Below are 17,087 nucleotides of genomic sequence, written 5' to 3'. Positions count from 1 at the left end.
CAAAGAAAATAGATTAGATTAGATACATTTTAGAAGCTGTGTTTCTTATTCATAGTTTTACAAACAAATTTGCTGGGTTTGCTGGGAATGGGTGTGTGTTTCAGCTAGCTGTGCATTATTGGAGTTTAGGCATCTAACAAATAACTGCCTGGAAGCCATGCTGTCCTGTCTCCAAAAATAACCTCATAACCTGTTTGGTGTAATATGCTGTCGAATGCTGCTGCCTTCAGGCTGTGGATGCATGTTCTGTTATCACAATCTCACACACTAACTAAGTATCTCCATCCGTGTCTAAAGCGGTTATACACAGCAAGAAGATTCTTTCTTCTTTCGAATTTCATCCCATGAATGTAAGTTTCACTGATGTCTATAATAATCTCCCTAACTCCAGAGTAAAACTTACTTGTGTATCAAAGGGATGTTCTCTTAGGCTCTTTCACACCTGCCTTGTTTAATCCAGACTTTCAGATTTTCAGTTTGGGTATAAACAGTGTTGGGAAGTAACGGATTACATGTAACGGCGTTACGTAATCAGATTACAAATTATGAGTAACTGTAATCCGTTACAGTTACTGCTTCAGTAAATGGTAATCAGATTACAGTTACTCTGCTAAAATAAAAGCATTACATTGCGGTACTTTATAGTTCTGTGACAGGTAGGGACCAGTTAGGAAGAGATCCAATCACTGCTACTTTAGCGAAGGTGGAGAGGCGGGATAAGCGGGGTACTCATCCAATCAGTACCCGCCTCTCCTGCAGTAGCGCTGCGCGCTCAGTTACAAACCCGGGAATTAACCTGTCGTTACGGAGCTCGACTGGAAGTTAACTCGACAGTGTTCAGCAGGGAGAGAGAGAGAGAGAGAGAGGGGAGAGGCGATATATTTCTCTTTTGACGTCGCAAAAAACAAGATAACGTGTAAACCGCGTGCAGCGACTCCATCTCCGGTAAAAACACCACTAATCTTTCAGCTTCTGCAGACCAGAGTCACACAGATCTCCATGCAGAGATCCGCGTTTTAATACTGATGTTATTTCATGAGCTGATGTGTTTAACTCAGCAGTGCACTAAAACACAGAACTGATACAGAACCCTAACTCATTAAGATCCGATCATCTGTTTAGTCTCACAGTGGGAAAGATATAGCTAGTGTTAAATCAGCAGCAGGTCAGAAAGTAACTCAATAATATAACCAAAATAAAACAATAAAATAAGTGAATCTATGAACCCAAAAGTCTGTGTAAAGTTCCTTACAGCACTTTCTCATAAGTTTCTCACTTTAACTCATGAAGTCTCTCTGTACATCCTGAGAGCATCTCTACAGCACAGTGTGTGAATGTGTGTTCATTTATAGACTGTAGCTCCAGTAGGTGTGCTGGGTTAGTGCTGGAGATAAAACTAGATCCTTTAAAAGTTTTTGCATCTACAGCTCTGTTCAAACTATAATTTAACTATTCAGATGTTTTATGACCTGATTTCTAGAGCAAAATTTTAAATGTAAAATATATATAGTCACACACCTATAATAATAACAATATACATTAAATCATATATAAATATATTTCATTTTCAAACATTAACCATATTACTCAAGTGGTTATTAAACGTTTCATTTCGTATAAGTGTATAGTTAATAATTCAAGGAAACTGATGAAAAATCATTTACATTTACACCCTTTACATTTTAGTCGACTAAATTTACTGTAATTTTAGTAGACTATATTCTTATGACATTAAGTTGACAAAAAACATTTCAGATGACTAAATTGTGACTAAAACTAAATACTATTTTCGTCACAAGACTATAACTAAAACTAAATCAAAATTTGTTGTCAAAATTAACACTGGTGGCAAACCTGCAAATAGATAACTTACAGTTGTTGTTACATTGTTTGGTTTTAAATGGTTTTATCATCAATTTATAGAAGTGTTTTATAAAATTGTTTGATGAAATGGTTTCATAAGTATTTTTATAGAGTGATTGAAAAGGCTGTTTTATTTGTTTATCTATTTGTTAACTGGAAATAAAAATAAAACAATAATATGCAATATGTGTTTGCTACATTCATTCAGGCTTAAAAAATTACAATATTTAAAGTAATCCAAAGTAATCAGATTACGTTACTCACTTGAAGTAATGTAACTGATTACGTTACAAATTACATTTTGAGTAATGTAATCAGTAATCTGTAAGGGATTACATTTTAAAAGTAACCTTCCCAACACTGGGTATAAACCAATGTACCGTAGCAGGTGTGAAAGGGGGCGCGTGAACCAAAGCACCAAGAAGCCCGAGCAGAAGAGGTGTTCTCAGTCTATATCTACTGAATCACGGTCCGGAATTCAGAGCTAGAATTCAGCACAACACCTGGCAATGGAACTCAAAGCCAAACTCAAAAGTAACATTCTACAAACCAATTAACATGAAGTATAGAGAGACTCCACCCACATAGCTGAAGACCAAACCGGACCAAAATATACACCATGTAACATGATCCTCGGTGTGGATTCTTTAATCACCCAAAGAAAAACGACAGAGGTGTTTCTCTATTATGTATCCAAAAAAACAATAATTACACATATCACATTTGTTTTGTCATTTAATGTTACAAAAACTTTACAAAACAAAACAAAAAATCTTAAAACAGGGCAGATCTACATGACTGAAAACAAGCAAGAAGGTGTTACAAATTTTAATACATATTTTTTTCTCCTTTCCCATCCTTGTTTGCCTGACCTGATGAAGATGACGAACCAGCTGGACCAGTGTAAGAGCTAAGCTTAATCTTACTGCACTTCTAGTATTCAAACACATTATAACTGTCAGACATAAGTATTAAAATAAATACGCATGAATAAATACGCATCCTATTTTCCCAGACAGGGGATTGAGATTAGCACAAAATTCTAAAGTGATATTTACTGTAAAACAAACTGTAATCCAGGACTAGGTTCATTGCTTTCGGAAAATCTCCCTTAGTTCCCTTTTTTTACACCAATTTATTGTTTTGTACTTTAAAAAAACTCCTTTTTTCCCTCCACTAGGAAAACAAATTCTACTAACAACCACAAAGACAAAAACGTGAGACAGCGGAACACCAACTGAGCAAATAAACTGAATAAAGGAAAGTGAGTATCGCTGCTAGAACGGCACAACGTCAACACTGTAACTTGTATATTGTTGTTGTCAGACAAAAAAAATTGCATCTCCATTTTTGCATTTAAAATTTCATTTCAGTTTCACATTTAAAATTGAATGATGAATTATCCAATAGATATGCACCAGAATATCTAAGTATTATTTAATATTTATTTTGGAGGTGAATGTTTTTTGACAGAGAGCAACGATATACTGCTGTGTGCAAATCGCTGGTCAAACTGATCAAACATTTTGTTGATTTCTTATGTAAAACTATTCAAACAGAAAACCTAAGTATGGCAAATACATACAAATATCAATGCTCAATGTAACACAGTGAACTGTGTCATATTAACATGTGTTCTATCAAATATTAAATGAAGCATATTTAAGCAAATCATCAGGGACTGTATGTTAAGAGGCGCACACATGTTTTTAGGACAGGATGTGCGCCTTATTTACACACAGAAAATCAACAAAACTGAATCTGACCAGGTGTGCACAAACTTTTGCTTAAGACTGTAATGTAGAATTCATTTATCTGCCTATGTATGCACATGCAGGTGTAGATAACATGAATAAACAGTCTGGTTCCCAAACTTTCATATGCACATGTCAATCAGGAAATATCTGACCTGACCCACATTACAGCTTTATATCCTCAGTATTAATGCTGGTCTTAGTAAAGCAGTGAACAGTGCAATGTTCTTCTTTATTAAACAAGTTGTGATCTAACACGTTCCTCATGCTTTCTAATCTGCAGAAGACTAACTGCACATCCAGACCGTATGAAGGTATCCAAGGGGAGAAGGACCTCCTGGCCATTTCTAATAAAGCATATCCTGCCTCACTCGGTGAACGAAACAACAGCAGCAAAACACTGGCAGAAAAGAACAATAAGGACTGTCTTAAGCATGCCTTATTCAGTCTTATGGTATGTGAGTATGTTTGGGCACAGGTGACTAAATTCATAAGGTGTACACATTGTTTTTACTTCGTGTGCTGTTAACTTTCTTTTGATCATGTGATCCTACTGAGGTGATCCCTTTTCCATACTTACATATTGTGTCGAATGCATGCAGAAACATAACCTAATAAGAGTTTGTATTTTTTTTTTCTATTGTCATTTATTTGTGTGGTGTTGCATCAGAAAGCATTACCCTACGTGCATTTCTTTTTTTAAGACGTTCAAATTGAATATAAAATCAAATACATTCACTGAGTTCTTTGTACAGTTTACCATCAATTCATGGAATTTATCATAGGTGTTCTATCTAAGGCTGGGCTGCAAGGGCCTACCTGTGATGGGCAAAGCAGTATTTAATCACAGATGTATTCAATAATTTAAATAATTTAAATTAAAAGATGGATAAATGTTATTTATTTTCTAGAGTTACCTAGATGTCTTGTACAGATTGCGCTGTAAGTGTTCAAATATTATAATAGCATATCTGTAAAAAGCAAAGAATATATCTTTTTTTTAAAGTCTCTATGTCCTCCAAACCATGTTTCTTTTTAGTCAGATATGATTCTTGTACAGCATGGCTATTATCCTATGCAATATGTATTCATATAGATTTATTGAGAATTGTAAGGTGTTGGGGGAGGGGCTGGGACAGGGGTTGGGGGTGTTTATTTTGATGAATTTCACAGACTAAGCTTTAATGTTGTGGGATCATCAGGATGCAGGAATAGACTAAATGCACTGCTGTAGTTGCATGACTACTCCTCCTAATGAAAATGGTGTATCAGTGTGTTGCAGTGCAACTGGACCAATATATAAAGGTGGCACTTGCTGGAGCTAAAGCCATTACAATAAAATGTGAGACCAACTGTTCTTTTTAAAATAAAGGCTCCAAAAATGAATCAAAGTCTTGTTTTGGACTGGTTGACTGTACACAAATGTTTAATGGCTATAAACACTATATGGCCAAATGTTTTAGGACACCTGCTTATTAAATGTTTTTTTTTTCAGAACTGGGATGGAAAAAGAGTTTGATTGCATTCAGCCACAATAGTGTTAAAGAGGTCAAGATGTTGTATGATCCTATAGGTGATGAAGTGATGGAGCTCCATCATTCCAGAGAACATCTACAGTTCCACTGCTCCACAGCTCAATGCTGGGATGTTTAGGACCCATCTAGCCCACACCTGGCATTCGGCATGGTGCCGATTAATTCATGTTTTTTTTGCACCAGAAAATCTTATTCTATAGGCAGTCCTTCCTGACAGGTATTAAATAAACTGTGTGTGCTTTTACACAACTGGACCAGCAATGGGTGCATCTTGGGTACCTGAATGCATTCAATAGAAGAGGTGTTTAACGGCTTAAATTTTTGCACCAGGAGTAAAGGCATAAACTTATCCAACCATTGATTTCTGAAACTTTATAGATATGAACTTGTTTTCTTTGCATTATTTGAGGTCTGAAAGCTCTGCATCTTTTTTGTTATTTCAGCCATTTCTCATTTTCTGCAAATAAATGCTCTAAATGAGAATATTTAATATTTTTATATAAAAATATTTTAATATTTTTATTTGGAATTTGGGAGAAATGTTGTCTATAAACCTTTAAATAGCAAAATCAGAGAAACAGATTCATAAACTGAAGTGATCTCAATTCTTTTTCTTTGTTTTATGTGAACATTTTGGGTTTGCTGATATTAAAACATACAGTGGTATAGAAAAGTTTGGGGACCACTGATTATTTTCATGATTTTCCTTTATAAATCATTGGTTGTTTGGATCAACAATTTCAGTTAAATAGATCATATAGCAGATGAACATATTAGAGACGTGAAATGAAGTTTATAGGATTTACAGAAAGTGTGCAGTAATTCTTTAAACTAAATTAGGCAGGTGCATAAATTTGGGCACCCTTGTTGTTTTATTAATTTGAATACATTTAACACTGATTATTGACACATAAAATATGTTTAAAGAGGCTCATTGACCCTTGACCTACATACACACAGGTAAATCCAATTATAAGAAAGAAAGGCAACTGCAATTTTTTCTCCTCTTTTTCTTATCTTCTCTAAAGAGCAGCAACATGGGAGCCTCAAAACACTTAAACTCTCAAATAACCTGAAAACAAAGACTGTTGAACATCACGGTTTATTAGAGGAAGGATACGAAAAGCTGAATAATCTCAGAGATTTCAGCTGCAGTTTCCACTGTGAGGAACAGAGTGAGGAAATGGAAGAACCACAGACACAGTTCTAGTTAAGAGCTGAAGTGACAGAACAACGCCACAAACAGAGTCGCTTGAGGTAAAGCTAAAGCACATTTAAACAAGTCAGCTTCATTTTGGAATAAGGATCTATGGACTAATTCATCTAAAATTGAGGTTATTTATGCATGGAGAAAAAGAACACAGCATTCCAACACAAACACTGTACTGATCCCCACGGAAAAAACTGATGAAATGTTTTTCACTTACATCACTGTGTTCGTCTGCTATATGATTTTGACTGAAATTGCTGATCCAAACAACCAATGATTTATAAAAGAAAATCATAAAAACTTTCCTGGATGCCCAAACTTTTTATAAAACTATATAATATGATACAATACTTACAAAACAAAACTCAAGATGCCTCACAATATGTGGGTTTTCACCTGTCTGCAATAAAGAGAAGCAGAGTAACATGCAATAAAGGTTGTAAAGGGTAAACAAACTGAAACTGAAATCTTTTTATTTATATATTTGTATGTAATTATTGTGAGTAATCATGATCTGTTTGATCTAGTTGTTGTTATTGTTTTCTATCACTGGTCTTTTTATGACACATACTGCTAGTTAATATTCTAAAAGGACCCACAACACCCATCAGAAATGAAAACGATTTACCTCACTCCTGAAGCAGTGCTTTCAGCTTGTTCTCCACTTCCTCTACAAAAGCTGGGAAGCCAGAGTCAAGAAAACAAAGGCGCAATAGGTCCTCCACGTCACCAGGGGGCAGAGTGAATTGATGATATGCCAAGGGCAGAGACAGCCCACGCTCACCCATGAAATACTAAGACAAAAGAAATGTTCCAATAATTAAATTCATTAAATATAAAGATAGCCTTTGCTTTGTGGCAATAAGCTCCAGGAACAACCCCCCCCACCCCACCCATACACACAAAGTGACATTCTGCTCCTATACTGTCATGACATCACAAAACTACATCTACTAACAAAACCTTTAGTGCTATATGATTTAAGAATGAAAACTTCATAAAATATACAGTTAATCATTAAAGGCTGCTCTGGATCAGTCAAGTCTATAGAAATACCTGAGCAAGATGTTTGATGGACAGAGATTCCTGGGAAACGTCAGGGACAGCCTGCAGCGTCTCTGCTGGAGTCTTGAGAGAACACAAACATAGATCCATTCATTACAGTCTTGGGTTTCACACTGAGGGGCTTCCCAGCCAATCAATAACGTCATTATTAATTGAACAGTCTCATCTTTTCCAGTCCCTTTCATCCTCTGCTCTGTCTGTTTCCTGACACATTTCAGAGAAGTATTTTGGTTGTGGGGCTCAAAATTTATTTATTATTTGCAAGATCATTTTATTTTTGCATTTTATTTATAATGGAATGTGGTTTTGGAAATTCTGGAAGTGTTTGTGCTTAGCACATTGTTCCAGGAGCTCCATCTAGTGGAAGAAAAGTTATATCTCTTATGGTAAAGTGCATGAGAAAACAGATATTTTTTAGGGAAAAACTGACCTCATGTGGCTTAGGCTGTTTTGATCATTACACACACTGCTTTTATTACAAAGGTTTGCTTCATAATATTTATTAAAGATTTAATTTATCATTCTGTATATATTATTCAGTCATAAACACTGAGTAATTGTTGCTACGATTAAGAGGCTCCAGCTGATAATATTCATGAGGACTTTTTAGTGGTTATTAGAGCAAGGTCAGTGCACTACAGTATACTGGTAACAATCAGTTACCAATATAGCTACAGTGGCTGCAGTTCTTTAAGTGTGACAGACTGATCATCAGTTCAGCTTGGTGTGGAAGCTTCTCTAGTAAATCATTAGACTGATTAAGACTACATCCACATGTACTGATTGTAAATCACATTTGTAATAAAACAGTAATAGTAGAAGTATGTAATGTAGTATAGTTTACAGTATCTGTAGGTTTAGCCATGAACATGCAGAAACAGGAATTTAAAAGTCTTCACCTTTACCACTGAGCAAATATGTATTTTTCTCTGGACGTGAGGACAAAACAGACAAAAACCTCTTTAAATATATACGAATATGTGTTGATGTGGCCTAAATCAGAACTCCAGGTCCAGGGTGCATTTGTATAGCAAAGATGAATGCTTTCTATCCTTAATCACACCTGCTGGATTCAGTTCAGTGTTTAAAAACAAACATCTGGCTCCAAGCATCTAATAAGCCAAGTGAGGCTAAAGGTGGCAGAAATACTCATGAAGAAGAAAACACAGAAAAATTCTCCTCCTGTTCCAGCCAGGACACACCTCTGTAGGTGGCAGTATTTCCCCTCTATTAACACTGAATCTGAAGCCCTGAGAGCGGAGATGTGTTTATTAAAGCAGATTTAGATCTGATGAACTCGTACGTTTGGCTAGACTAGTACTACACTACTTAAGAACATGAACAGGTCAGGAACTATATACAGTGCAGTTTCTGTAACATCAAGAACGAATCAGAAGTGATCTAATGTATCCAGTTGAGGATTACAATTACAACAAGTGAGTGAATGGCACGCAAGGTTGAAGCTTTCAATCCTTTTTTTCTTTTTTATTAAGTTTAATATTTTATATAATACAAAAGTATTGGGTGAATGAGATACTACTGGAAAACACTTAATCTTGATCTACTTCCTGGTAAAACTTGCATTGATCTACCTTCCTTGAAGATTGGTCATCATTACAGACAGCTCACATTTTGCGCAGGACACATTAAAATGATTAGGTTTAGAATATTTTACATTTAATAAAATCCATTTGGTGGCAGATAAATGAATAAAATAATTCTAATACACTCGTCCAAATTGCTTTGCAAAGGCTTCCAGGCATATACGAAGCTAAAATGTTGTACTAGTTAGAGAGAATTTTTAGATTTGTTCAGAATAATTATCAGAGCTGAAGATTAGTCTTAAACGACTAATTAACATCCTAACATCTGACTAAGGCATGCAAATGCACACATAGCCTGACTAGTCTTGTGGAGAATATTGCCTATACGTAGATATAGGACTCACTGAATCAGATAAATATGAAGCTGTTGACAGCATGTAACTGTTTTGATTACAATTATTATTTGTAACAAATAATATTAATATTATGTACTGCTCATATTATTATTATTTATTATTTATTGCTCATAATTTGTCAAACCATTATCATTTGTAAAATGGAAGGATATCTGCTGGTAGGAATCATTTTGAATAAAGCGCCTGATTGGCCAGCAGATTTCACTGTGGTGGATGATAATTCGTCTCACCAGATCTAATCTGTTTCTAAATCAATTGGTTTATTTTGCCATTACTACTGTTATCTCTATAGCAGTTGGGCAATATTGTTAAAAAATAATCTTGATATTTTTTTATTCATAAGCAATTCTCAATTGCTATTAGAGTTCTTTGGTTTCTGACAGAAGAAACTACTACTGAGATTCACTCCACAGATACTATATGTAAAGATGTACAATCTCCATTATCCCATTTTGACAATCGCATTAAACCAGTCACTTAATTATTCAAACGAATTCTAGTAACCTCCCAGTCCTACTGTACAATGTACACTAAATTGTTTAGCATTTTAATAACATTTAATACCTAGTAAATTACACTGGCTTTATATGGCAAATATTTAATAAAATGTGATTTTATTAATACAATGTGACAAATGCAGTCCCAAATGCTGTACACTCATTCTGTTAGCTTGTTTCTGTCACTTATAATCCAGAATCCTTGTGCACTGCTAATATTAACTGAGAACTATACAACAAACTAGCTCAGGCATTCTATATCTATCCCTCTCAATACATACGTTGTAGGACAGCTGCAGTGTACTGTACCTGCTGTTGCTGCTGGGTTTCAGTTGTGTGGTTTGCAGCAGGAGGAGCTGGGGGCACCGGGGTGTATTCCTGAAGTCGCTCTACCGCTTTACTGCAAAAATCCACTGCTTCAGATCTGCTACTGCCTTCAAACTGCAGCCTTATCATTCGACTCTCCCCCTACATAAACACGAGAATACACAAACACACACAAAATGTATCAGTATTAATAACATGTAACTGGCAGTAATTGACAAGTAATTTGCAGTGAACCAAAAGCAAATCACAGTAACTAACTGGCAAAAACTTGACAGTAAGTTACTGTAAAAAAAAAAATACTGTTAAAAAAAAACTGGCAGCAGCTGAATAGCAAATTAGTCTGTAAAATGTTTCATGCATACTGCAATTTTATGTATAGATGTACTGATTAGACTTTACAAAAAATAATTACAGTAGTGGGATTATTACTGTGATTTTCTACAGTAGTGGGATTATTACTGTGATTTTCTACAGTAGTGGGATTATTACTGTGATTTTCTACAGTAGTAGGATTATTACTGTGATTTTCTACAGTAGTGGGATTATTACTGTGATTTTCTACAGTAGTGGGATTATTACTGTGATTTTCTACAGTAGTGGGATTATTACTGTGATTTTTTACAGTGGTGGGATTATTACTGTGATTTTCTACAGTAGTAGGATTATTACTGTGATTTTCTACAGTAGTAGGATTATTACTGTGATTTTCTACAGTAGTGGCATTATTACTGTGATTTTCTACAGTAGTGGGATTATAACTGTGATTTTCTACAGTAGTAGGATTATTAATGTGATTTTCTACAGTAGTAGGGTTATTACTGTGATTTTCTACGGTAGTGGGATTACTGTGATTTTCTACAGTAGTGGGATTATTACTGTGATTTTCTACAGTAGTAGGTTTATTACTGTGATTTTCTACGGTAGTGGGATTATTACTGTGATTTTCTACAGTAGTAGGATTATTACTTTGATTTTCTACAGTAGTGGGATTGTTACTGTGATTTTCTACAGTAGAGGGATTGTTACTGTGATTTTCTACAGTAGTGGGATTATTACTGTGATTTTCTACAGTAGTGGGATTGTTACTGTGATTTTCTACAGTAGTGGGATTGTTACTGTGATTTTCTACAGTAGTGGGATTATTACTGTGATTTTCTACAGTAGTAGGATTATTGCTGTGATTTTCTACAGTAGTAGGATTATTACTGTGATTTTCTACATTTGTGGGATTATTACTGTGATTTTCTATAGTAGTGGGATTATTACTGTGATTTTCTACAGTAGTAGGATTATTACTGTGATTTTCTACAGTAGTGGGATTATTGCTGTGATTTTCTACAGTAGTAGGATTATTACTGTGATTTTCTACAGTAGTGGGATTATTACTGTGATTTTTTTTACAGTAGTAGTATTATTACTGTGATTTTCTACAGTAGTGGGATTATTACTGTGATTTTTTTACAGTAGTAGGATTATTACTGTGAATTTCTACAGTAGTAGGATTATTACTGTGATTTTCTACAGTAGTGGGATTATTACTGTGATTTTCTACAGTAGTGGGATTTTTACTGTGATTTTTACAGTAGTGGGATTATTACTTTGATTTTTAACGGTAGTGGGATTATTACTGTGATTGTCTACAGTAGTAGGATTATTACTGTCATTTTTTACAGTAGTAGGATTATTACTTTGATTTTCTACATTTGTGGGATTATTACTGTGATTTCTTACAGTAGTAGGATTATTACTGTGATTTTCCACAGTAGTGGGATTATTACTGTGATTTTCTACGGTGGTGGGATTATTACTGTGATTTTCTACAGTAGTAGGATTATTACTTTGATTTTCTACAGTAGTAGGATTATTACTGTGATTTCTTACAGTAGTAGGATTATTACTGTGATTTTCCACAGTAGTGGGATTATTACTGTGATTTTCTACGGTGGTGGGATTATTACTGTGATTTTCTACAGTAGCAGGATTATTACTGTGATTTTCTACAGTAGTGGGATTATTACTGTGATATTTCTACAGTAGTGGGATTATTACTGTGATTTTTTACAGTAGTGGGATTATTACTGTGATTTTTTACAGTAGTGGGATTATTACTGTAGTTTTGGCCGCATTCAGAGTATAATACTGTAAAAGTATTTACAGTAGTTAATTGTGCAGAACACAGTACACTACTGTGGATTTCACAGCATTTTTACAGTGTGTACCACAGGATTAATATTTGTGTTTATGTGTGATCTGATCATATATTTTTAAACTATCACTGTCTTAGTCAGTTTATTAGTATTCATGAGGTACACAGACATTTTGAAGAGAAGAAAATTATCTTAATTAACAAGCTAGAAACTTGCTAAACCATGCATGTCTTTAAACTGAAAACCGAAGGTCAGAAACTATTCATAGACATTTGCATATTGCAATTCTTCACAGCTACAGAAGACAACAAAAAAACAGCAGCACAACATAATACCACATTCATTTATATAAGTGATAAACAAGCTCAAGCCAATATGTATCTTACCTTCATGGTAATGTGGAGGAGCAGACTGTCTGATTTCTGGTGGATCTTCAGAAAGCTCTCAGCACTGGAAAGAGAAAACCCTTCCTATATGTGAATATAAAGCAAAACTAGTTAAGAGTACATAATAAAATATGAACACACATTTTTAAGGTTTTCTATAAACTTTAAATTTTATTTTTGGAAAGAATCTGAACTAAATATGGTGTATAAAATAATGTGCAGACCTCAGGAATCGCAGTGAGCCCAGGATGAAATTACACTATTATTCCAACAGGGGGATCTCTATCCATAGGAACCTCAGCGCCTAAGCTTGCCAGACCTGGAGGCTCAGGGACAGGCTGTAATCTCTCCCTCAGCACATGAATGATGCCAAGAATCGGCTTTCCAAAAACATGAACGGCCTACTGCCAGACAGCACAACTATCAGAACAGGGCTGTGCAAAAAAGGCTCAGCTAAAGTTTTACATCATGCCCCCAATGGCATTACAAAAAGCTCTCTTTATTTATTTGTACTTTTTATGGCAATTTTCGTATAATCTGTTTTCCTTTCAATATCTTTGCCCTATTTTCACATAATAAATGAATGTTACCCTTTTTGTGGACTATTTGTATGGAGACAAATGTACATAATAGCTATCGCATCATTCTAACATTTAAGATAATATTCAAGTCAGATTATACATTTCAGTCTCTGTTGAGATTCTAGGAGAGGATTATAGGTATTTAGAGTGCACTGTAAAAAATGTGCTGTGAAATTTACAGTAACTAACTGGCAGTAATTGACAAGTAACTTACTGTGAAATAAAAACTAAACAGTAAGTTACTGTAAAAACTAAAATCACTGTTAAAAAAAACTGGCAGCAGCTGAATAGCAAATTAGTCTGTAAAAAAATCATGCATACTGTAATTTTGTGTATAGTTGTATTGAACAGACTTCACAAAAAATAATTATGTGTATTGTGTGTTTATTTACATAAGTGTTTTCACAACAGAATGATATGTATTACTGCTTTATTTTGCAGTCAGTATTAAATCACTGTTAAACATAAGCATTTGTTTAATGTCGTGTACTGCATGACATTATTTATTGTTTAACAAAATCTGCAGATACACAACACACAATAATCATTAGTTTTTTTTTCTTCAGTAAGTGAAGAACAACAGGTCTATCTAATTGTTTTGCCAGTCAAACTCTGATATCCCTATGAAAGAAATGACGCGTGGATTCATATCTGATGTTTTCTGCTTTACAGTTCTTCCAGTTTTCAGGCTTTTCTTGAACTTTTCTCTGCACTTGCTGGAGTCAGGATTCATTCTGACAAGAAACCAAACAGAAATGAAAATTAAAGTTAATATACAGAATCACCAAACTGGTTTGTTAAGCACATGTGGCTCTCAGGCCAAGTCAAAGATTTTATAGAAAAATAAAACTCTTAATTGAAAAATATAGGACAAACAGTTAAACAGGCCAGGCTGGCAAAAATTAAATCTATTTAAAATTTAGCTTAGTTTAGATTTTTTTTTTGCAACTTGCTTTTTCATCCAGCAGTCTTATTCTGATTTCAATACTTTGACTACTGTGAAATAAAAAATATAATTAGATTTAGATTTTAGTTAGTGAAAAAACAGCATTGTGCTTCGTGATACTTACATGGAATGGTGGATTCAGTGCTGCTCCACTTTTCAAACTTCTTCTTCTTCTTTAGGTTATAGGTGGGTTAAATCCAAAATGAATCCAAAAGACTACTGCCCTCTTTTGATTCTCCATTAGTGGATTATTACAGTGTATTACTGTGATTTTCTACAGTAGTGGAATTCAAATGTACTTCAAACGGCTTCAAATGGTCAAATGTACAGTCCAAATATTTCAAAACATCTTCCTCAGCCTCCCAACTCCAGAAAGACGTTCTAGCACTATGAAATGAAATAGCACATAACCACGTGTGCTTCACTCTGCATGAATATAAGAGCTTACCAGCAGCTCCTCTGCCTGAGAGACGAGCAGATGACCAGACTCCAGTACAGTCAGCTTCAGCATACCTGTGGTTTTACTGGACTCGAACACCTTTAAGGAAAGAAACGCTCATGAACTCTAAAATGTTACAAATCGACAGCTAATTCTGTCTTAATCCTGTCAAAACTTTCAGAAGAAATTAAGAAAGTGTCCTTAGTTGTTAAAGCTGTTAAAGTGTCAAAAGGTATCATTAAATCAAACATTAAATGTATGTTATTCTGTAACAAGGCTGTTCTCATGTTCTTATGTACATGATGTATTTTATTGCCAAATATTAAATAATGGAACATGATTGGAATGCTTTCCTGCAAATGATGTTGTAACAGCACTGTTGATAAAACAAACTCCAGCAACACTGTAAAAACATTTGTGACACAGTTGCATGTTTGCTGAGATTTACCATCAGTCTGTTTAATTAATGGTATAAGATGTTAAAAATTATTATGTGGTCAATTTTTTTTTATATGTAATCTTTCCCAAATATCTGGATGACAAATAAAACAACTTTGACAATTTTTTTTTTTTTTTTGCAAATCCTTTTAAGTAAAAGTGAAAATTCACAAGTTGAAAGGTCATAACTGTTAGCATTCCTCCCTAAACTTTGAACATCATATTTAAAATGTTTATATTGATGATAATAAACAAAAGTATTGAATTCTCAATGAGCCAAAATCACTTTGAAGCCCAAGCTTGTTCATATAGTGCTGTTTTTTTGTTTTCTTAATGAAGACAGATGACGGCAGATATATAAAGAGACATGCAGATATATAGCTAGACAGACAAAGAGAAAGACAAAATATATTACTGACTTATTTAAACTGACTCTCTAGGTCTTCCTTTAAGTTAATCTAGAAATTATTGATTATCTTTAGAGTCGCCTGGTTTAATAAGGGTAGTAAAAGACTTAGCTGGACAGTTAGACACTCTGTCTTTGACAGGTGATGGATAATGGTTAGGTTCTGTTTGTGTTTAGTGTCATGCTGAAGGTGTCCTGTGGTCAGGCTGTAGCTTCTCTTTTACCTTACATAGTTTGCTTTCTTTCATAATGGTGCACTAATGTAGACTATTTCTTTGTCTTCTAATTTAGTTAGCTGGCTAACATTACATATTAGCGATGTTTTGGGTTTGCAAGGAGAGCACTCTTTTATAGCTAAAATGTGTAGTATATTAGTAAACTCTACGTGAAATGGGAGGAACATGTAATAGAAGTAAAACCTGTTGTGCTAAACAAAACTTTCTCTTACATTAAGTTTACTACACAGCATTACAGCCAGTTGTAGGCAGGTAGTATTTATCAATGCTATTACCAGAGCTGGTCTGGGAACCCCGTTTCCTCATTTTACACCATTTTTTTCCAGTTTAAGAGCTTTAAGATCTCCAAAGATTATAAATACGTTTGTTTCTTCTACTTCCCCTGCACTGCTCTCAGTATCTATAACGTTACCTTAAACATAGTGGCTCTTTAGTGAAGGTAACTTACACATAGGTAACAAGCGAGACTGTAATCAACCTAAAACTATGGTTATGTAGGTTTAAAATGTGTTATATGTGCCTTATAATATCTATGTTAATAGTTAATATAACTTGCTTATGTCTAAAACCCCAGATACAGCTTCCCTCTCTGTTAGCTGGTTAGCTAATTAAGTTGAGTTGCTCACGAGTTAGCTTAAGCTAGATTTAAACTAATTAACGTTAGCTAACTAACTTACATTAGCTAGACAACATGTTTTGGCAGTTATATAAAAAAACAGGACATCTAAAATGTAAGTATCATCCTGCATCATGTACACATGAGGGTTACCCAGCAGCAACCTGTTCTAGCTGCTTTAGTTTAGCTAATATTTAGTTATTTAACTTATTTATTCACCTTCCAGGAGGAGTTCTCTCCCCGCTCTTTAGCTTGGGGCAGAAACCGGCCGTAGCGTTTTAACCCCCACACACATTTCACTGCTTCTGTTTCTCCAGACATTTCTGTACCGTATCTCTCGTTTCAGGTATTTATCAACAGAAAATGAATTTTGAACTTGCAATGCTCAACCTATCGCTGCTAAACCAAAAACCCGCGATGGAAAATCCAGATCCACTATTTTTTCCCAGCTGCGCAGGCGGCTCGGTGATTAGCTGAGCTGCAGTAGAGCCGCCCGGGCAGCTGGAACAAAACCCTGAGGTGGATTTTTACAGCCTGGACCGGGAGTAGTTTAATGGTCAGCAACTTTCAATGGAAGTCAGTGTAAAAAGATTGAATTTCAAATCGTTTAAAGAGCATTACCATCCATTCCAGAATTTTACTCAATTTTTAATAGCTTTTGAACTGTGTGTGCAAAATGAT

General features: G+C 34.8%; 2 protein-coding genes across 3 annotated transcripts in view; one reads left to right on the top strand and one right to left on the bottom strand.

Moving 5' to 3' along the window:
- The window catches only part of nptnb (neuroplastin b), a 57,502-nt gene extending 52,494 nt beyond the window's left edge, over positions 1-5,008 (top strand). For both annotated transcript variants that reach the window (XM_007241335.4, XM_007241333.4), the window contains 3 exons: positions 2,745-2,766; positions 3,044-3,127; positions 3,901-5,008. In XM_007241335.4, the coding sequence (XP_007241397.2) occupies positions 2,745-2,766; positions 3,044-3,104 (83 nt within the window). In that variant the 3' untranslated portion in view covers positions 3,105-3,127; positions 3,901-5,008. The remainder of the gene's footprint in view (positions 1-2,744; positions 2,767-3,043; positions 3,128-3,900) is intronic.
- Positions 2,581-16,883, bottom strand: rec114 (REC114 meiotic recombination protein). The gene is made up of 8 exons (XM_049473587.1): positions 16,626-16,883; positions 14,720-14,809; positions 12,745-12,828; positions 10,194-10,352; positions 7,419-7,490; positions 6,991-7,156; positions 6,718-6,762; positions 2,581-4,017 (listed from the first exon to the last, which is right to left on the bottom strand). The coding sequence occupies exons 1-6, from the start codon at positions 16,725-16,727 to the stop codon at positions 6,992-6,994; spliced, it is 672 nt and encodes a 223-aa protein (XP_049329544.1). The 5' UTR covers positions 16,728-16,883; the 3' UTR covers positions 2,581-4,017; positions 6,718-6,762; position 6,991.
- Between the last annotated feature and the right edge of the window lie 204 nt (positions 16,884-17,087).

This window comes from Astyanax mexicanus, unplaced genomic scaffold (genome assembly GCF_023375975.1).
Source record: "Astyanax mexicanus isolate ESR-SI-001 unplaced genomic scaffold, AstMex3_surface scaffold_40, whole genome shotgun sequence".
Classification (NCBI taxonomy): Eukaryota; Metazoa; Chordata; class Actinopteri; order Characiformes; family Acestrorhamphidae; genus Astyanax; species Astyanax mexicanus.
Note: the sequence above shows the minus strand (reverse complement) of the source record. Positions and strands in the feature narration are given on the sequence as shown.